General features: G+C 39.4%; 1 protein-coding gene across 1 annotated transcript in view; it reads right to left on the bottom strand.

Moving 5' to 3' along the window:
- The window catches only part of FNDC3A (fibronectin type III domain containing 3A), a 200,191-nt gene that overhangs the window by 65,135 nt on the left and 111,821 nt on the right, over positions 1-23,235 (bottom strand). The window contains exons 5-8 of the mRNA XM_065417117.1: positions 14,990-15,066; positions 9,327-9,564; positions 5,461-5,733; positions 1,242-1,300 (exon numbers count right to left, since the gene is read on the bottom strand). Of these exons, the coding sequence (XP_065273189.1) occupies positions 1,242-1,300; positions 5,461-5,733; positions 9,327-9,564; positions 14,990-15,066 (647 nt within the window). The remainder of the gene's footprint in view (positions 1-1,241; positions 1,301-5,460; positions 5,734-9,326; positions 9,565-14,989; positions 15,067-23,235) is intronic.

The following is a 23,235-nucleotide window of genomic DNA, read 5'->3' as shown; positions in this document are numbered from 1 at the left end:
GTAGCCCCAAAGGACTCTAGGTCGGAGCCTGGTGGAGTGGGAGGGCCTTGGCTCCCCTAATAACAACTCCCCTACTGTTCATGGGTCGTGTCCCTGACCACTAGGCCATGCTTTATGACCAATCCTTGAGTGAGGACCATTACACTCTGCCAACCAGAAGCATCTCTGTGTCGAGCAGGTTTAACTTAACCCAGCTTTTCTTCATGTATGAGCTGATCCTTGTCAAGCATTGGGCTAGGATGATGGAAATGGTTTTGCCATATGTTTTGAAGGATACAAAGAGCTCTCATCTGCATAGTGTTGGCATATGAGCTCGTTAGGTCTCAGTAGTTCTGCTAATGGCTTCACTTTGATGTTGAATAGGAACTGAGAGAGAACTGATCCTTATGGAACTCAGCAAATACAGGTCTGGAGGTGAACATGCAGTTACAGACTAAAAAAAAATATTTTCCCCGTTTGTTTACTTTGTGCATTTGACAGTACTTTATTCAGGGTGAGTCTCACTTTTTTCACTGCATAGTAAATTAGTCGATTTTCCACGTCTAAGGCCCTATTTTCACCCAGGAATTGGGAAAATGGACATCATGCCATTCAACTTCAATTAAAAGAAGATGTAGTAAAGCTGCAGCTCAACCAGCATACTGATAGCACTTCAAGCTACAAAGACTATTCCCCTCAGTGATCCACATACATCTGCCTAAGTACTGAATTAGCAAATTTCTGCTTGTAATATACGGAATTATTTGAAAATTTACTGAAAATTTTTACTTCTGAAACTGATTTTGAACGTTAACAAACATTTCCCTGCTTCCTTTAACGATAAACTGCCTATTATAAGAGAGAGTTTTACCTGTATAGTTATTGTGCCAGCTGCATTAATGCCACATACACAGAACAGAAACAACAAAATAACGGGATTCTGTGTGTGTCTGAATGATTTTAACCTTGACAAGTTTACAGTGGGCGAAATTCTCTTCTTAATTACACTGGGACTGTATCAGGGCAAGCAAGAAAATAATTCAGCTTAGTAAGTCTTAATAAGTCAGTTTCTCTAAAATTTATGAAATGATCACTTTAAGTAATTTGAACTTCAGTGACTGAAGATCCCTCAGTCTGGTGATTTTTCGTTATTGTTGCTATCTAAAGGTCGTCCAGACCTGGACAACAAAAAACCAAGTGTCACTACAGGGTAAAACATGAATAGCTCAATTCTGATTTTGTGGAAAGTAGCATTTACTTACCACTGGCTTGGTAATATTCGAAAGAAGTGCTTCAAGTGCTTTTGTTTCTTCACCCTTTTCTTAAAAAACAAAACAAACAAAAGTCCATGAATAATTGTTTAACATTTTTACAATAAAGCATCTTTTTAAATCTAGACAATACACACACATTTAGATGTGTGCAAGTGGAACTTCCTTATCAACTTAAGCTACATTGATATAAGGCACTCTAAACCTGAAATAAGAGTACCTGAACAAGGGGGCTGTATACATTTCATAGATTACAGAGGCATGACCATCTCCTAAAAATATATTTATTTGAGTTTAAATAACCCACTGCTTTGGAGGGCTTAGGAGACATCTTAGATATCTCCGTTACCTACCCTATTTTTTCGTAATATATTTAAAAAAGTGTTTACGCTAACTAAACACTTATTTAAGATGCTTCATACGATTTCTCACATGTACTACTGAGTGAACTGATCTAACCTTGCTTAGGTAGATTAGAGGTTAGATGGGAGTTGTACGGTATTTTTCCTTCATTTGTGTTTTTAAAAATGAGCAAATTTCAAGTGAACCCTCCCGACTTGCTAAATCTCCCACCAGAAAGTGAGATCAAGTCAATTCACTATTTTATATTCATAAGATTTTTCTTGTTAAAGTTGATTAAAAAATATCTGTGACCTGTTATGCCCTTGTTACTGCAATTCTAGGTGACATTATAAAGTGTTTCATCTTTTTAAATCAACTTTAAATTTGACATAAAATCCACTGAAATAAAGTAGATTTGCAAAGGCGGCCTGCTGTGTATGTGTATTTATTTATTTATTTATTTATGATTTTTAGTCATATCAGAGTAAAACCAAACTTCATAATAATTGCATTTGAATCAATGATAAACAAGTGCAACTGTGAACATTAAAACCGAAAAGAGAAGGAAAGAAGCGAAGATGAAAGTAGAAAGAAAAAATTTTGGTACACAGAGCTGCAATGCTGTTAGGAGAAAAACAGCAATTACAGTTTATAAGTGATTACACAGAAATACCTTTACTGTTAAGATTCTCAATTGTTAGACAATAAAATTTTGGATGCTGCCTCAAAGAGAAACATCTATTATATATACATGTACAAGAGAGGTATGATGTCTATTAAAAGTGTGTATGATGAAATGAGATGATGTGCAAATTAAAACAACAAAGGTAAAATCAAGCCAAAATTTGAACAGTCTCTGTTTTCTTACTCTAAAAAGTTTGGCTACTTTAAATATACAGCACCATATTTAAGGTTTATAACTGCACTGTAAAATGCTTCACTGATTTATTTTGTAACCTTCCAAATAAAACTGCTTGACATCTCTCAGTAAAAAGGTGAGAATTGCATTTTTCTTAGTATTCCACGTAGACTATTGACAGCTAAGAAGTCTATCCTTACTAATACGCTATTTTGTTTTTAAGTTTACTAAAAAGCTGCAACATAGTGTACATAAAGGGCAATACTATTCACACACAGTGAAAATAGGCAATCAAGCAACAGTCATATAGCCACAGATCAGCCCCAGCAACAACCCTCTCCCTTCCAGTAGGGAGAACACAGAAGTGATGTAGCCAGCCAAGCTGTGGGTGGTCAGCCCTAGAGGTTGAGACAACAGTTCAGCCTACTGGTTAGAGCTGGGTTGCGGGCAGGGACAGAGTTCAGGAACTAGCCGAGGGTAAGTACTAGAGGGACAGAAGCAGAATGCCAGAGCCAGAAGGTAAACCAGAATCGTAAGCCAGAGGCTGAGCTGAGGACTGAAGCCCAAGGCTGGAGCAGAACAAGGGCTGGTTTGAGAGCGGACAATAGGTAGATCAGGAGCAGGTTTGAAAACAAGGCTGGAGCAGGATGGGAACCAGGCAGGAGCAGGGACTGGAAACAGGAGCAGGGCAAGCGCAGCTGTCAGCGTGGTATGTGTTGAGCAGCTGCTGATCTGCTGTGGGTGCTAAGCTTAAAAGACGGCTGCTAAACCATCAGCCTATCAGGTGCTGTGCCTACTCTGTCAGTTCCAAGGCAGTGCAGCTGGGCTAATTGGCTGTCTAGCAGCAAAGTTAGTCAGGGAGCAGGTTAGCAACTGGTCTGGCCTCTGACAAGTGATGATGAGGGGATGCCCTCTCCTGTGCAGCAGTATGACCGCTTTCTTTCTTCACTGGCTCAGTGCTGCACTAGCAAATATTGAGGACATCCTAACTAGATATGGGTGCAACGTTGTAATGAGCCATAAAACCAGCGTCTCTGTTAAATCCATGGTTTTTAGCATCCAGCGGAGGTATGAATTTAAGTTCCCAGGCTTGTCTTTTGAAGTTGTTGTGCCAGTTTTCTTTGAGGAAGAGGACTGAGTGATCAGATGTGCAGTGAAAACTTTGTCAAAAGTGTTTGCTTATAGGTGACAGGGTGTTTTTGCCTTTTATCATTTTTCTGTGTGAGTTCATTTGAAAGAGCAGTGATTGTCTGGGTTTCACCCACATAGTTGTTGTTAGGCATTTGATACATTGGATGAGGTATATCACATGTTGTGAAATGCAGTGTTGTTGTAGCTGTGTCAGTCCCAGGACATTAGAGAGACAAGGTGGGTGAAGTAATATGTTTTATTGGACCAACTTCTGAAAAGCTTGTCTCTCTCACCCAGAGAAGTTAGTCTAATAAAAGATATTACCTCACCCACCTTGTCTCTCTAACATGTTGTGACAGGCATGCATAGAACCCGCGGATCTTGAAAGGTGTGCTGTGTTGGTATTGATCATTGTAGCAGTGGTGATATGTCTGCAGGTTTTGCATCTGTTCGGGCAGGGTATGGTGCTGCTTTGAGCTGGTGTGTCCTAGTCTATGGGGAGCTTGCGTCTGATGATGAGGTTGGAGGCGGGGGGGTTGTTTGAAGGCCAGAAGAGGGGGCTTGGGAAAGATTTCATTCAGGATGTGGTCCCCATCAAGTATGGGTTGTATCTGTTTGATACCCCTTAGAGGTCTAGTGTGGGGTGGTAGGTGACAAGTAGGGCTGTGTGATCAATGGTTGTTTTCCCCCTATATTGAAGAAGGATCTTTTAGCGTATCTGATTGGCCCATTCCATGATGTGATCTATTTCTCTAGTGGATTGTCCATGTTTAGTGATGGCAGTTTTAAATGTTTAGATGTGTATCCTGGGCTTTCTCTTCAGAGCAAATACTGTGCCTGGCTGCAGGTAATAGATTTTTTGGTATGTCTGGGGTGGTTGCTGGATCTGTAGAGGTAAGTGTGGTGATCTGCAGGGATTTTTTATATAAGTGTTTGTAGGGTTCCATTGTTGAAGCTGATTGTGATGTCAAGGCATTTGATGCTGGTGTGGGAGTGTTCTAGAAGGAGTTTGATGAATGGTTAGTGGTTGTGGAGGAAATGTAAAGCAGCAGGGATGCAAACTTTGGGCTGAGTGCAGCTGAGGGGGATATGCCTGGGAAAGGCACCAGCAACTAGTGCTCCCACTGAACCCCGCTAGGACATGCCCAGAGCAGAGAAGAGAGATGGGGCTGGCAAGGCAGCTCCACCAGAGGTGGTGCGGGGAAGCCCTCTGAGTCCCATCCCTTACTTGCCCAGAGCCACAGTTACCTGCTTGGCAGTAGGTTTCTAGTGCCCACTCTGGCCTGAGCCATGCCTCCAGTGAGGAGGTGATGGGAGAAGTAAGTGGGGAAGGAGCTGTGGGGAGGGTGGGAGCAAGATGGTGCCGGATTGGAGCGGGTGTAGGAGGTGCAGGGGGAGTGGAAAAGGGGCAAGAGGTAAATGAGTGGGGCAGTCACATGTCCCCCCACAGCCTTTAATTGTGCCCCCCAACCATCAAGAGTTACGGGTCATCTCTGGCAGGGACTGTTTCCCTCCATGTCCTTTACAGTGCCAAGCAGACTGTTTGCACTCTTTAGGCACATCAACATGCAGTACCAAGAACATCAAAGAGAGAAACCACAATGGTGGACGAAGTGCAGACCTTTATCTAAATGGAATTATATGATGTGACCTAAAAAACTTGCTCAGATCAATCAAGATGCAGCTAGCAGCTGCAATCTCTTAGGGCTGTCCCTCACTTTAATAACAAAGGTGGTTGTAATCTCCATTTTATTAGATTATGTGAAATCAACGGGCTGCTGTCCAGCTCCAACCTGGTCACAGTGTGGGAGCTCCACCTCTACAGATAATACACAGAACAAGAGGTAGCATTTATGTTAATTTTTTGCTAACACTTACCTTCTACTTCTGTATCCACTTGAGAATTACTTTTTCCTTTCCCCGAAGACTTGCTCTTTGTAGATCCTGTGCTGACACTACTTGCGTCCTGTCCTTTCACAAGTCCATTATGTTCATTTGTGGGAGAAGGACATTTCTGAGGTGATGGTGGCGGACTGTTCAATTTATCTTTCTGTGTTCCATGCCGATCTTTTAATTTTTTCTGTAAACGTTCGTATGTTTTACTAGACCTTTCGTCTCTAAAGTTGGACCTTCCATGGGTAGAGAGAGCATCTAAATTAAAGCAAAAACATGAAATGCTCAGAAAATATCATAATGTATAAAATATATTTACAATTTCATTTGAAGAGACTCCATATATATCTTGAAATTATATCTGCTCTTTTCTCTTTGTGAACCTAATTAGCATAAAAGTTTACCTACTTAGCATTTCAATCAAACGTTAACTGTTGCATATAATTTTTTTTTAAGGATAAAAATGTAACCCTTCTTCCTGTTTTAGTTAATGCAAGAGATCTTAAATATTCCAAATTCTGCTTTGCCCTGTTTGATACTATTAAATCCTGCACCTATGTGGAAAAATTAGTGCTTGCCAATATGACATCTGTCTCCCTCCACCAATGAATTAGAGGCCAAGTAGTCTCAATAAGGTCCTGTTGGTGCAACAGACATAGTAATACCTATTCTGATTTATTAATAGAGTGCCGTAAAGAAGTATTAAAACAGAAAATGGAAAAACCACAGTGAAACCATATAACTCTTATAAATTCACTTACCTCAGTGTTTGAAGATCTCATTTCAGGGCAGCTGAAACACCACATATTGAGCAAACAAAATGAATCAGCACTTAAGCCCTGATTAAGCAGACCACACTCATTCAGCAAAGCAAACTGAAGAATTGGCTTTGTTGAATTGGGACTAGAGAGCATTTTACTATAGCAATAAGCCACAGCAGGGCATGGACATTGTACCCTAATGGAGGTTCCAGTCAAAAATGTTCATCTATCTCCTACTGGCTGCAACTGGCAACTAAGTTTTGGAACAGAATAATGAATTACTATTCTAATGGTCTTTCAGCAGAAACCAACAGAGACCAGTAGAAAAAACTCCCAGCAGCTGAAGGATACTAACGGAATGAAGCTAGTATAGCCAGGCATGCTCAGCACACTATTAATCTCTGTTTAAAAATTAACAGTAGATTTCTATATATTTATAATATCACGGGCAAAGCTATTCTCCTAATCTGTTTGATGAGGCGGTCAAAACAGTGAACAGCGGTGAACTGGTGTACAGCTGTGACTTCACCAAAAAAGCCCAACCACCCAAACAGAACATGGTTTTGGAAAAATAATGACTAATAACAAGAAAGAACTGTTCATTCTTGTCAAATTTTGTACTAAAGATTCTACTTCCTTTCCAAGCGCTAACATTTTCATTCTTTTTTAACATCACATACAGAAGTGCTTTAATTACACAGTGCAGCCTTTTAAAAGGTACACACCACAGCACCAGCTCTGTTTTCTCAGTGTAATCCTATCTGTCATTAGTAAAGGAAACAGCTGGTGTTTGTTATACTTATGGGAAAAGGAGATTCCTCTCAGGGTGAACAATCTGTCACTTTACTTTCTCAATTTATGCACTAGTTGCATTTAGATGAAAAGTTTAGAAATGGGAAGACAGGTATCAGATGGACGAGATGGTTGACTTATCAACTTTTGGTAGCAAAGACATTTTAATAAGACAGATTACTTAAAATGAAAAAGCTTTTTAAAATGTATTCTTTGCATGATATACATGACATATATATGTATACACACAATACTTATAATAATGCTCATTACAATATACATAAACAATCTAACTATGAGGGAATAAACCTTCTGGATATTTTGATTTATCACTAACGTTTTACATGGGCAGAAGTAACACACCAGCATCTTAGCTTGTGTAGATGTACCATATCGTTGCACATAATCTGAAAAAATAACTGTGAAGTGCACTTACGAATATAAATATTAATTCAATTCTCAAATATGAAGAAAAAAGAAGAGCTAGCTCCTGTTCTAGTCTGAAAATTTTAAAATTGAGAGATATTTTCTTTCAATATTTACCACTTTATTCAGAACAATCTGTGGGTGGAATGCTAGCTTAGTTAAAAATATATAAATGACTGCCATGAACTATATCTTTCTACTGTGTGAAATAATCTACATAGAATAAGTAAACCAATTATGATCAGAGCTACATATGTTCTACAATTCTGCAGTCATGGAATTGGCTGCAGAATCAATTCCTTACCATAGAACTGTGCAGCAGAATTAAAGGCCTTAAATATATGAGAAAGTTTTAGTTGTTTAAATTGGTTTCTAAATAGACTTCGTTAAATGGGTACAAACCACTTGTGTAGACACTCTTGTTTTATTTTAAAAAGAGTATTATATTAGATTTAGTATAAGCTGGTAGGGAATCAACTGAAGCTAAATCCAACATAAGACACGTTTAAACCAGAGTAAGATTGTGTCCACGAGGGGTGCGGATGCGAGGGAGAGTTGTACTAATTTAATTTAAAGCATTTTAGCTTTAGAAACTGATTTAGTTTAATCAGTACAAGTTTTTAGTGTAGTCAAGGCCTAATATTTTATTTACAAAAATAAATTTTGAGCCATTATTGGGCAATGAAATACTATCCTCCAGAGCGTGAAAACAGCCTGAAAGAGCAGACCCGAAGAGTGCAAACTCATTCATTGCAACTGAGAGTTGGCTTTGAAGTGTACTGATTACATTTTGAATCTCAACTTTATTAACCAGTTTATTACCAATCATTTTAGTAGAAAAATCCTGCTAATGTGCTTATTTATGGTTGTCGATGCATTGGTGGATATTTGAGAAGCGGCCAATTGGGTGATCAGATTACTGGGGTGGTAACCTAGGAGTTCAAGCTCTCCCCCAAATTCCAAGTCACTTTTGTTTCTGCACAGAAGGGGAAGGAAAGAGAAGATGAAAACTCTTCCTTTCCCATTTCCCACCCCCATCTTCTCAGTGCCTAAGCCTCTGCTAGCTCCTGGCTGCCAAAAACCCAAGCCACATTCCACACTGGATCCCAGGAAGCAAAACTCCAACAACCCCACACTCAGCAGTCAAAACCTGCAGATACCACTCCTGACATCTTCTGGAATGCAGTTTGCTGCTGTTAATACAAAAATGTGCAACTTTGCTAAGAACCATAAATATTGGAACAGTGCAAAATTTAAAAACATTCAAAAAACTCAGGTATATATTGAATTTAGTATAAAAATAAACAAGGAATAATGTACTGTTTTATTTTTCACATATTTAATTCAATACAGATACTCTGGTTTTGAATTTACTTGAAGTAACCATGGAAATTTCAACATGTCACAGATTTCGACACTGCTTATGTGGTAGAAATTCACAGAATTTGGATCCAGTGTCCCATAGAGAACAAAGGGCCTACCTATAATGCTGAGGCAATGGATTTAAATACTGAGTCAGAGGAAAGAGTGACACTCACTGAATCACTAAAATCACATCATACAACGCCTTGCCTTTTCCAGTGTGTGAGGCTCCCTTCTATAACTCACCAGGCCTAATTAAGCTTAGGTTGGGATATCAGACAATTTTCTGAAATAAAATACTTAATGTACTTTAATAAAAACTTATATGGTTCCCTGATACTGTCTTTATTTGTACTGCAGGATGTCTAGCTAATAGCTCTACTTTAGGCTATAGTACTGCTTTAAAGCTAACAGTTACACAACAGAAGAATACTGAATGGACTGGAGACGCCAGAAGAACACGAACACATTGCTTTGATAGGATATGTAACTCTTCGATAATTTACTTACCCAGATCTCCATATACCTGTGAAGTGTGATACTGTGGTATATACTGCGAAGCCATATCACCTGCTCCAGTCACTGTTGAGTATATATGTCGTGGTGGAGGGGGCATCATGGCTTGAAGAGGAATGAAACCAGGCAACGGATGATGCGGAGGCCGATGTATTACTGCATGACTGCCAGGATGAAATTCTGGAGCCTGGGGAACCACCACAACCCTTCGAACACCATTGTCTTCAATAACCTGTAAGCCAAGAGAACAAAACATTGATCAGGTAAAGGACTGCTTCTTAGATAGCAAACAGCTATTACAAATATATGCCACAAAGAGGAAATGGAGTCTGGAACGATGCAGTCTGAAAGATAACAAATCAATAAATCTTTTTAAAAGAGAATTTTTCGTTTTGAATATAAGAGCAAAAGAATCTTCAATGGTATAAGTAGAACAAAATGGAGATGATAAGACCAAAAAAAAGAATGTGGGAGAGGAAAATGAGGGATACTTAGTAGTGTGTTTCAGAGGGTTTCTTGTAGGAAAGTGTAAAACTGCAACTGATTTCTGGATGGGAAAATAATGGGGAGAAAATACTCCCCACCCCCCTTAAAATGAAAGCTGCGCGTAACAAAATTTTATAAACAGTTCTTATATAGGCCATTTTGAGGTTCACCAGTGTAGTTAATCCATTTAAAAAAAAGTGGAAAACTAAATATGATTCAGTTGGTAGTACAACCTACTACCTAAAAGGGGATCTGGCTTGGAGTAACCATAGCTGGAAGTATTGTGGGGGCAGTAACCTCAGCCTCCAGAGTGCCAAAAAGAAAAAAAAAATTACACTGACTTCAAGATCCCAATAACAAGTGTTATAGAATACCTCAGAGGAAGTTGCCAAGCCTCTCACCTGGCAGGTTTGCATGCTGATGAATTTGTAGTTGATATGTAACAGGGTGCGATAGATGTAAAATGGGGGGGAGGGGGGGAAGAAATAGCCATTCAGAAAAAAAGGAAAACCTATGTGCCCACTGTAATATCCTAAATAGCTTCCTAAAATAGGGGACAGACCACTTGGAATATATTGTTAGTTGCAATGATGTTTGGTGAGAGGACCACCTACTGCGATGTAGGTGTGGGAACAGGAATACACAACAATTAAGATAAAGAAGAAGTTAAAATCTATTTAAGGTTGGATTGATCAATTACAGAAATACTTATCTTGAATTTAAGATTAATTTTTTAGCCATAACTTAGCTTTAAAATAAATACCATGTGACTTTCCAAAGGATTTGGTACTTTGAAACTGTCCCTTGCTGTAAAAGAAAACAACATTCCTCAAAGCTACCAAAACTGAAGAAGTCCTATCCTTGCAATTCGAATATAACAACAACAGTATAGGCAACTATAATTAGAGTTGGCCAGTTTAATTCCCCAAACATAAAGATGTAATTTTAATTATTTTTTTAAGTCCCTTATGTTTGTAGCAAGGATAGTCATACGAGTTATGCTTTCTAAGGGCTTGTCTACATTACCCGCAGGATCAACGGGCAATGATCGATCCAGCAGGGGTTGATTTATCGTGTCTAGTCCAGACGTGATAAATTGACCGCCGAGCGCTCTCCCGCCGACTTTGGTACTCCACCGGAGCGAGAGGCGCAGGCGGAGTCAACGGGGGACTGTCAGCTGTCGACTCACCGCAGTGAAGACACCGCGGTGAGTAGATCTAAGTACGTCGACTTTAGCTACGTTATTCACGTAGCTGAAGTTGATTAACTTAGATCGATCCCCCGGCCCCCCAGTGTAGACCAGGCCTTACATATAAAAATTATACTACATATTACAGCAACATTTGGAGTCTGACAAACTGAAAAAAAGAATTAAAGACATCACTTCGTCCTTACTCTTCCCTGCTGCGCTTAGTTATTGAGGCACACATGGTGTGTACGATTATGCCTAGTTCACAGAATCCTGTGGTATCTCAGCATGTCCGAGTAAGTGAAGGATAAGGCAATGGATTTAAATGAAGACCTTTAAATTAAAGGTGAACTTCAAGTGTGTATACATATATATATTTAAAAGTTAAAATGCAGCAAATCATAAGGCTACGAAAGGTATTCAGCACAGCATAATTTATTAAAATCTCACTTTTCAGGTTCTGCCACACCTGGACCTGTGCCAGCTCCTATTCTCCATGATGCCCCAGCACAGTTTCTACAGCAAATATTACTTAACATATAAGCTGCTGGAAAATGGAGACAACCTAGATGGCGGCGTTGTCAAACACCCAGCCTGGAGGTTGGATCTAGCCTGTTTAAGGTATTTATCCAGCCCAATAACAGATTCAAATTCTGTAGAAAGCAAGATTTCATTAAAATAATGTTTCTTGCCCTTAGGGCTTTAAAAAAATGCCAAATATGATCTGACAGTAAACAAAGCGCAAACCAATATAATGCTGTCCTCCTGGGTAACTGCCCCATTCATGACATTAGGTTCTGAAAGTCCAATAATTAAAAGTTAGAGTTTCAAATAATTTACATGCACAATTGTGTGTCTCACTGAAACATTAACTGCAATTGTGTGTGCAAATCAGATAACTGCACATGTACAAAAAAAACAAACAAAAAAAGTGCCCAAGTATGATTTTTCCACCCCCAGCACTGAGGGATGCTGAATGCAACAATAACCTTACAAGCTAAACATTTAATTCTGGCATAAGACCCATACTCTCTATCTTTGTGCAAAGTTATCATCATCATTGGGAGATCCACTACAGATCAATGAATGTAGACAGACTTACCTCTGTAGAACAGGCAGGCCCACACACAGTAACTAAAAGTGTAATTTCACTCTCTTCACAGAATGAATTTCACTCCCACGATATTGGGGGTAAAGCAAGCCCTGTTTTTTTTAAACAGTATATCACGTTTTCTGAAACACTTATTAGTTGTATACAATGTGTGAAAACTAAGACATGTCTTATCCGATATGTTGGCTCTAATCTCCAGCAGCAGAAAGTATGGTGTGAAATCACCAAATTCAGGAGCTGGGGCAAATCCAGGCATAAGAGACCTAAACTAAAATGATACATAAATGATAGATATGTTGAATAGACTTCCTAGCCTGGTGGTTTTGGTCATTCAGCACATATTTCTGCAGGTGTTCAACTTTTCTTAATATATACACATTTGCAGGTCACCTTCAGGGTTTTTTCTTTTCTTTTAATGTTAAGTATAAGGAGACAATTACACACATACAAAATGGGAAATGACTGCCTAGGAAGGAGTACTGCAGAAGGGGATCTGGGGGTCATAGTGGATCACAAGCTACATATGAGTCAACAGTGTAACACTGTTGCACAAAAAGAAAACATCATCCCGGGATGTATTAGCAGGACTGTTGTAAGCAAGACAAGAGAAGGAATTCTTCTGCTCAACTCCATGCTGATTAGGCCTCAACTGGAGTATTGTGTCCAGTTCTGGGTGCCACATTTCAGGAAAGATGTGGACAAATTGGAGAAAGTCCAGAGGAGAGCAAGAAAAATGATTAAAGGTCTAGAAAACATGGCCTATGAGGGAAGATTGAAAAAATTGGTTTTTTTTTAGTCTGGAGAAGAGAAGACTGAGGGGGAACATGTTAATTTTCAAGTACATAAAAGATTATTACAAGGAGGAGGGTGAAAAATTGTTCTCTTTAACCTCTGAGGATAGGATAAGAAGCAATGGGCTTAAATCGCAGCAAGGGTGGTTTAGATTGAACACTGGAAAACACTTTCTGTCAAGGTGGTTAAGCACTGGAACAAACTGCCTAGGGAGGGTGTGGAATCTGTGTCACTGGAGGTTTTTAAGAACAGGTTAGACAAACACCTGTCAGGGATGGTCTAGTTATTCCGTAGTCCTGCCTTGAGTGCTGGGGACTGGACTAGATTACCCACTGAGGTCCCTTCCAGTCCTACACTTCTATAATTCTAAATTAAAATCTCTTTATTTGTTTTGGGATAACTATGAGCTTGGTACTGGTTGCTTCCACTGGCAGCAAGTTATCTATTTGTTGTCAATTTTTTTTATTTGCTACAGAATCTTTTCGAATAAATCACTACACAATGGTACGTTTTGTTAGCAATAAGCATTTCAGAACTCTTACAACATAAATGTTTTACCAGGATTTGATAACTCTGGGTTCTGGGGGGCTCTGTGCCCTCAATGGAAGCAAACAGTATATATTAATTTCACTAAAATTATTTAGCCTTTCATGTATTTTATAACATTTTAGCATTAAGTAACCCACTTGAAATAAAAAAAAAAATATACAGAAGAAACTAGCTCATAGCAAAGATGTAAGGATTTTTATTTTTCCTAATGATAAAACATGAATTTTAACAGGAAACATGCCTTTCTGTAATGATCTAAAACAAAATGAAACAATTAAAAACCACAAAATCCATTTTGCTGCCAGATTCTATATTCTAATATTAAAGATTTAAGAACCAAACAAGGGCTTGTCAGTTAGCGTGTGGCAAGACAGGGTATGAATATACAGCATGTCAGCCTGCCATGCGGATCATGCTACTGCACACTAACAATTCTGACTATGGTATATTTAGTGCGCAGTAGCAGAGTCCACACAGCTAATTAGGGTGCAGCAAGTTAGAGCACTGTACATTCACCCGACTTGCTGCACATTAAATGACCATGTAGACGAGCCTTTATACACAAACTTTCCTCAGCAGAGAGTAAGTGAAAGTAGGTGGGCCTCTGCCCTGTATGCTAGCACTCTGCTGGCGGACAGAATTTTATACTCTTTCATTAATGTATGCACCATCTGACTGGCTTTGGTTTTTTGGGTTGCATTTTGTGTTGTTTGTTCGTTCCTTATTCTATACCACAGGCTGTGCACATTGGATCAGCAAAGGCAGAGAAGATTGGCTGCAGATCCAGTACAGAGGCAAGAGAAAAAATTGTATGGTTTGTGGGAAATTTTAATTAAGACAATACACTGACAATTATCAAAGATTTGTATTGCAGTAGTGTCTAAAGACCACAACCAGGCTGGTTCTCCATTCGGCTAGGCATTGTAGAAACAAATAATAAATGACAATATATCCCAAAAAGCTACTTGGCACTTGGTCTTACATGTTCTCTGTCCATTACTGTTCGTCTGTCTTGTCCATTTAAGTTCCAGTTCTGCAGGGAGCTCCTTGGTGGCAGAACACTTAACCAGATGGCGCCCCCCTGAAGTCTGTGGGGCTTTGCACAGATGAAGGGGATCTACCAACATGAAGCTCAGTGCAGGACTGGAGTCTTGGAAGGTAGAATAGAATAGGGAACCACGTCTTCCTATATGTTTGTACAATGCCTAGCAAAAGGGTTCCCTGATCCCGCTTGGGAACTTCGCATGCTATTACAATATAAATAACTGGGAGTAAAATAAATATTATACACATACATCAAAAAGGAGGCTCACAAAAGCATACAAGAAGACACCTACTGAAGAGACTTTATGGGACACCACCATATTTACTTGTACAAATCACTGTAATTCTGAAACTTACCATGTCATGTTACCAGGTTAGACATGTCAGTTTATTGTTATGTTAGTCCCAGGATTTTATGTATGTTTTATTTAACTGCAAATGTAATGTGAATATATGAAGCCATATGAATCAGATGTTTGGACATACCTGTGGGGCATATCCAGGAGGCACATAAATAGGAGGCACTGAGCCATTTGGGGACATCATTGGAACCTGAGCAGGACCTAAATGGGTTACAGAAGTATTTCAGTATAGCATGGTTTAATAAGCTTTAAAAGTTCTAAGTCCATTCTGAATTGCAATATCTCTGCAAAGAAATATACAAGATAACATGGATAAGCAGAGCACATGGGCTGTAAAGATAAAATTATAGTGAAGGGTACTCAATTCATGTGAACAACAGATATGGTGCATAGAAAAATTATTTCCCTGCAAATATTTCCCTCTTTCTGGAAATAAAGCTTCTTTTTTTAAACACACAAAGCTATAATCACCAAAGGTAATAATTAAAAGGAACAGAAATCCATGTGTATTCTTCCTAGGAAAATATTTGAGAAGGATGGTTTTGTGGCAAAAGCACAGGATTGGGAGTGTGGAGGTCTGTGTTCTATTCTCAACTTTGCAACAGACTTCCTGGGTAATCTTAGGGAAAGTAAAATGCATAGGCTGATTTTCAGAGGTGCTGAGCACCCAGAACTCCCAACTATTTCAAAGCAATTACAAAAGGGATGCATTTGATTCTTTATCTGTAAAACCAGGATAATACTTTTCCGCCCCAAAAGAGTGTTCTTATGCTTAGACTTAGGACATTAATGCTTGTAAACTGTGATCAGATCAGCAAATGCAAGGTGCTAAGTAAACGCCAAGTACTATCTGTATAAGCAGATTAATCCATCCTATGGTTGGTAAGCAAAGATGCTTGAAGAAAAATAAAGGTAATTCTGCCTGAATGTGAAAAACTGGGCTAGAGCAACAAAAATATTTCTGAACTTAGTGTCTGATCAAATTTGAAAACTTTATACAAGATCCTCAACAGAAAACATGGAATTCTATAAATGTTTTAATCTGCAAGGAAGCTCAGTTTTATTTTCTGTGCAATTGGTAGTCCATGACTTTGACAGCAAAGAAAAATTCTCTAATTTCAAGAGCAAGGTCTTTAGTTGCAGATGGGAAAAGATGGGTTAAAAGCAAACTTTAATGTAGCCTTTTCCATATTTTGTTTAACTTGGAATTACAAATTTTCTTCAGCAACTGAAGCAGTGGGAGTTCTGCTGGAGTAAGGAGTGTTGAAGAGGACCATAAATAACAAATATATAAGCCTACAATGGGTTGCTACTGTCCCTAACTCTAAAACAGTCTCTCTTAAACAGAATATTTAAGAAGAAAAACAAAGATGGAACTACTTAAAAAATAAAGTTAATAGCAATAGCTGCAGGCATATTAAATGTATCATCAGCCTAAAACAGAAAATACTTTACATTTTTAAATAAAAACAAGGGGTCTGTTCTCTGCTGCTTGTATCTTGTAGCCATTTATACCCAAGAAAAATGTTTTCAAAGTGGATACAAAATGATACCACTCTGCTTTAAACCACTCACTTTAAACAAATATAAATGACTACACAAGTTATAAGTCAGTTGAGAATCATGCCCACCTGCTCACGTCTAATTAAAACCCTTCATCCTAGTTGCTCCAGAAACTCTGGTGATGCACATCTGTGAAGAAAGATATATAGTATGCATATAGATGGTAAGCACATCAATGGATGTTTACTTTTGCTGCATCTGGCCAAATTAAGTAGTGTTCTGAACAGCAAACTATACTTCATTCTGAAGACCACCAATTTCGTGTATTTAATGCCTTTCTGTCTTGACTGATATACGCAGCAGTTTTCTCCAAAGCCAATACAAAAGTTGCCATATGGTGGCATTAACACATTGCTCCCAACACAGCCACGTTCACAAACCACCTACTCCCCCAGCAGCCAGAAAATAAGAGACTCAAGGCAATTTATTAACTTGAATGAGTCCCACTTGTGGTGTTAGCATTAAGACAAGGTGCTAACTTTGAAATATTTATATCCTGACTTTAAAATTCAGAAGTTTTAAAAATAGAGAAAAGATGGTTTCTTCTCACTCAGGCTGTAACGGTGAACTCCATTATACTTCTGATTAGGTTTTTAAATCATTGTAAAATGTAATAAATGGTAGATAAACTTGGGGGGAAAAAAAAAAAAAAAAAAAAGCTTGGCAGAGTTCCTTGCTGTGATGTTTTTGCCAGAAATATGGTACTGCTAGCATGACTTGGGAAAAAAAGGTTTTTTTTGTGAGAGCTTAGAATAAAATGCCAATGCCAGATTTTTAAAAATATAAAATTGAGTTTATTTTTTTGTTTTTACTACTAATATGAAGATCTTGGTTTTATTTAGGCATAATACATTGTAAAAGAAACTCTTGTGTTTCTATTTGCTGTTGCTTCAAGTTACTTGTTAGACTGTTGATAAGTATACATGACAAATTTACTGTTCCTAGCCATGAAATACAGTAATGGTGTCACATTATCAGCCAATAATGACATTATTAGGACGTGTTAACACTTTAATTTTTTATAGTGTATACAAATGAAATTCTGCTTTAGAAAGTGTTTCCTTAATATGATGATATTTGATTATTAATGTCAAAGGTTTCTATTATCTAAATTGCTAGTCTGGACTCTTCTATATATTGCGACATGCTGAATCTCATTATGAAAGTAAAATTGAAGGACTCAGAGAAAAAAATCTGATAGAAATATTTTATAGTTTAAAACAGTGGTGCCCAACTTTATCACATAGGAGGGCCACAGAAACCTACGCACAACCTTGTGTGGCCCAAAAAGATTCTACATATTTTAATATGATTTAAAGTCATCTGTATTGATTTATATTTTAAGTTCAGCTTGTTTTGTATGTATTTAGAGAGAAACAACCCATGTACAGTATTGTCTATTTACACACTTGTGTAAACTAAAATTATGTAAACATGATGACACAGTGCTAATAAATTGCACGTTAGTATATTGTGTTGAAGCAGGCTGCAGGCCTTATGAAATGCTCTGGTGGACTGTGTACAGCTGCAGGCTATAGGTTGGATACCCTGGTTTAAAATATAATTGCCTGAAAAATGCCTTACCACACACTAAAAATATCATATTAAAACAGAAGACACATGTTTTCCCACACTTTCAATAGTGCCATTGTATCAGAATGTCCACATTTCCCTTAAATTATTACGGCAGACCTAGCTTGTAATTTTTTTTTTTTTGCAGTGATAAGCATTTTATCCCAAGGGGAAATAAAGAGACCGTGGTAGGGAACAAGTCTCCTGAGACATTTGTTACAGAGTTCATGAAAATTAAGAACACTTGCAAGAAGCAGTGAAACCTAAACACAACAGCTTAGGTCATATCAACTGTAGCAGGTTGCTTAAAATCTTGAGCATGCCTATTTGAACAGAATGTAAAAGAAAATGTATCATGCCTCTTATAAACAGTATAAAGAGGGAAACAAAATTAATATGATGTATGCTTTCTACTGTCCCAGACATAATTTAATCTTATGAAAATACATTTCAAACCTGTAAACTTCAAATATTGAAAAAAACTTATTTGATCAGATATGCAATTAGTTTTCAAATCTCACTGTCTCATTCAATTTTGAATTCAGTAAAGAGATTGTAAACTTAAATGGACTGAATTTTCAACATAAAAACCAAACGTTTTATCAGTCTATAAACAAAGATTCTTTCTGGACAGTAACTGTATATAATAATGCTCTTATAAAACTAGTATTCATAAAGTCCTCCAAATGCAATACTTGCTTCTAATTTTATGTTCTGACAGACAGGGAGGTCCTTAAAACAGGATACACAGTAGTACACATTAATCTACTGAACCCACATAATAATAAAGACAATTCATAATTTTACATACCACCAGATCTATGTTTAAATGTACCAACCCTTTTCTATCTTTTATAGCTATTATATATCTGGCATCTGCTGAAAACACAGACTGGGTTTAGATTTATGTAATGCTTTTCATGTTTTAACACAAAAGCAGAACTCTCTTTCAAAATACAGTCAGCAAATCTTACCACTCATTTTGTTTTTACTGTAATAGCAGAAGAGTAAACAAGATCCAGTGATCCAAGATTGGACACGTTAGCAGCTTTAATTGGGAGAATGCTTTCGTTTTTGTGCTGGTTGAGGAAAAGCTCCTTTGACCGAGTCACATGATCATCATCACATGACTTACTGAGAAAGGGGAAAAGGGAAGCTTCAGGTATGCAGCAGAGTGATTTGTTCTTGTAAACACAGCACTTCTTTTTCTGCACAGCAGTTGAAAGTATGTACTAAAAGTGGATTCAAAAGCCTGTCAAAACAAGTGGTAAAATTAGCTCATTTTAAAGAAGATGACAACTGTTCTCAGTGGAATACCCCTCAGAGAAACACTTCATTTACTGTTTTACATGATATATACTCTGATTTTTTTTTGCAATCTATTAAGTACTACATAATCTGATGTGATTATTTACAGAAGTTCTTATAATTGAAAGATTTTTACATTTTAATTAACGGAATTAAGTTTTAAAGAATTACTTTAACCACATATTTTCTGATTAGAAGGGTTTACCTTTAGCTGATAATCAGTGAACCCTTGGGGAAGTAGGTACATATAAATACCTCTTTTTAAACAAACACTATTTTGACACCATGTTTAGCAAGCTGCAGTAGTTGTGATACTAATCTGTGTGGATGCTGCAGGTCATGAACACTGCTATACTTAGCATTAGTCTAATGTGAACAAGGATGAATCACTCTCTCTTTGTTATTCCCAGAAGGAAATAGTGTTCAGGATTTACTGCAGCACATTAGTTTAACTATGTCTCTGTAACTGAACACCCACACTTTGACATCACACAGGCAATGATATGCATCACTGACGCAAGCACTGCCAGGATCAAATACAAAGGCCAAAGCAGTTGAAACAATACAGTGCACCACTGACGTAGCAGCATGCCCATCTAACATTGACAGACTGCAGTAAATCAATAGTCCCCGATGCCAGGAATAGTTGCACCACTCTTTCTTTATATAATAGCTAGGACTTGGAAGTTTTATTTTAGGCTTCCAGCAGCTACAGTAATTACAAGAGACAGCAGCAACAACAACAAAAAACAAGATGTCTATATCTCTTTAAATTCTGTCTGTAAGATACCATGAAGTATCATCTCTAAGTGACAGACACTAGAAAGTGCTACAAAGAAAGAATTGAGAATTTTACTTATAATAAGCAGATAATATAATCTAAGTTTGGGACTTGAGCTGAGAAAGAGGCTCCAGTAGGAGCTGTGAGCTCTACAAGGATGTGGATAAACAGTGCTGTCAATCTAACACTTCCCATTAGCCCTAAATTCACACTGACAAAACGCCTCCCTCCCCCCATCAGTCTAGCTTTGGCATCAAGGCTATGTAGTAGCTGCTCTCAAACTGGGGTGGCCAATTTCAATATATACTTTTAAACTGAGTGTTAAATCTACCCATGAGTAGATTGAAATGAACAGGGAAGCTTATCTTATAAAAGGATAGTAGAAAGAATGCAAGGGGAAAACGCTCAAACAAAGCAGATACCTTCAGAATTGGAAAAACCCCATCAGCTTCATCCAAAGAGACTGAGGAATAATGGATCAAAGGACAGAGAGCTGTGAAGCCTGATCATCTCCAACCACTCCCGAAGAGTCCCTTCCAAAAACACCCCAGGCTTTTCCATGGGGGGAGTGCACACCCATTCAAACTGAGAAAATAAAAGGAGGCCATCAAATCCCCTCACAGAGGCAAATTGCCTGGTAGGGTTTTACAATCAATAAACCAATCAACTCTGTCCTATATTGGCCCAAACCTTTGAGAAAACAGAAGATACAGGCTTCCTTGCCCAAAACATCAAATATACTTTTATTTCAATTATTTCTGTGACCATAAAGCAATCTTTTTTGCCAGTTACAGGCCTACTCTTTAATCAATATAATCTTCAAAATATAAAATAAAATCTTGGACTTTGCAGCAGATGATCAGCCTCTGCTAACTGGGGACATGTATGCCATCCAAGGTGCTTAGACAGATCTGTCGCACATCAGAGACTAATACCACCCTACCCCATCAAGCTGTACATCTGAATGAGGAGTTATGGAATTATTATAGACTCTCTGTTCCAGACTCTCAAAATGTTCAGTTTGGGTCCTTTCTTTTATGGATAGTATCAAACTTGTCTCGAGTAATTATTGTGTGTCTATGCTAAACCCAGGGTTGTGAGTTCAATCCTTGAGGGTGCCATTTAGGGATTTGGGGCAAAAATCTGTCTGGGGATTGGTCCTGCTTTGAGCAGGAGGTTGGACTAGATGACCTCCTGAGGCCCCTTCCAACCCTTATATTCTATGATTTACCACTTCCAATAAATTTATGTTAAATGTCTCCAGTCCTCCTATATCTTGTCCTGATCCAAATACCTGGCTATCCATAAGTCACCAGGCATCACAAGGAGACAAATACAGTATATTAGACTGAACACAAGGAATTTTTCCATTTTAATGTTCTTATCCTCAGTTGTAAAAATCCAGCTATCTCCACTGGCTCTTTAATGTGATTAAACAGCAGTATTTGTCTTACAGTTTTTTCTCACACAAAAAACTAACTGGGGAAAAAGTGAGAGCCTCTCAGTTTCCCAAGATTGCCTTTGTGCAGTGCTTACATGATAGGACTTTCACCATTTGCACATAATACTCAATAGGTGCATGTACAATAAGACTCAGGTGATTCCGAATTAATTAAGCAACCAACCTGGCCACCTGATGGGATTTAAAACAGCTTTTGCTAGGGAATATATATTCATCATCTAAAAGATTTTAGCCACACAGTTCAGCATTTTTTCCCGTGTTTCCCCTTTCAGTCCTTCAAAAGAAAAAAGTTTTATTACCTGAAAAGCTCTTTTCTGTATCTTTATATCCATCTCTCTGCACTAAAGGGTTATTTCCTACTATCACAGCTTAGCAAGCTGCACTAATACCTAACTAGAGTGCAGAGTTTTTTTGCATCTCCTGCTTTCTCAGGAAATAAGGACATTTATTAATAATTAAATAAAGAGATTTTGGGGTCCATTCAAAAGCATCTGGCAGTCCAGATCTGGCCTGCAGTCTACAATTAACTAACCCTGATCTAAGGAATCCTCTTTCTCCAATTGTGAATTTCTTAATACTCCAAAACAACAACAACAACAACAACAACCCAGAATAAAATCTGCATACAGGTAGGTCATGACTAAGCAAATCAACTATACACATTATTGCTTGTATCCAAAATACTTATTTTCAGGATGGGACATTCCTAGGGTTACCATATTTTGAGTGTCCAAAAAGAGGACACTCCACGGGGCCCCGGCCCCGCCCCCAGCCCCGCCCCCACCCCAACTCCACCCCTTCCCCAAAGTCCCCGCCCCAACTCCGCCCCCTCCCCTGCTTCCTGCGAACATTTGATTCGCGGGAAGCCTGAAGCAGGCAGCAGGTAAGCTGGGGGGGCCCGGCGTCTCCAGCCTGGCTCAGCTCGGGCCCTGGGGTGCCAGCCCCGGGCCAGCCCCCGGCCGAGCACCCCCGGGCCAGCACCGCCGGCCCCCGCCCCGGCCCCAGCCCCCGGCCCAGCGCGGCCCCGGCCCCCGGCCCGGGCCCCGACCCAGCACCGCCGGCCCCGCACCGCCGGCCCCGGCCCGGCCCCGACCCAGCCCGCCGGCCCCAGCCCGGCCCCGGCCCGGCACCGCCGGCCCCGGCCCCCGGCCCCGCACCGCCAGCCCCGGCCCCGCACTGCCAGCCCCGGCCCCGCACCGGCCCAGCACCGCCGGCCCCGGGCCAGCCCCCGGCCCAGCACCGCCGGCCCCGGCCCGGCCCCGGCCCGGCCCCGGGCCAGGCCCTGGCCCAGCACCGCCGGCCCCGGCCCGGCCCCCGGCCCAGCACCCAGCGGCGCCGGATTTTCCCGGACATGTTCGGCTTTTTGGGATTTCCCCCCGGACGGGGATTTGAGTCCCAAAAAGCCGGACATGTCCAGGAAAATCCGGACGTATGGTAACCCTAGACATTCCAGAGTTATGACTGAGATTATATGGAAGATGCCTTCGGGAGGTAATGAAGTTCTGTTTTCTGTATTTTAATGACTGATGGTATTTGACTATTAAACCACATATCTAGCTAGGAGGATAGGAGAAAGTCAGGAAGGCATCACTGCTCCAAGAAAGCAACACCCATAGGGTATGTCCAGAAAGTAGAAGGTATCCAAGTTGAGATATTTTGGTGAATAACCGCAGGTAAAGCCAAA

Source organism: Emys orbicularis, chromosome 1 (genome assembly GCF_028017835.1).
Source record: "Emys orbicularis isolate rEmyOrb1 chromosome 1, rEmyOrb1.hap1, whole genome shotgun sequence".
Taxonomy (NCBI): Eukaryota; Metazoa; Chordata; order Testudines; family Emydidae; genus Emys; species Emys orbicularis.
This window is presented reverse-complemented; position numbering and strand designations above follow the sequence as displayed.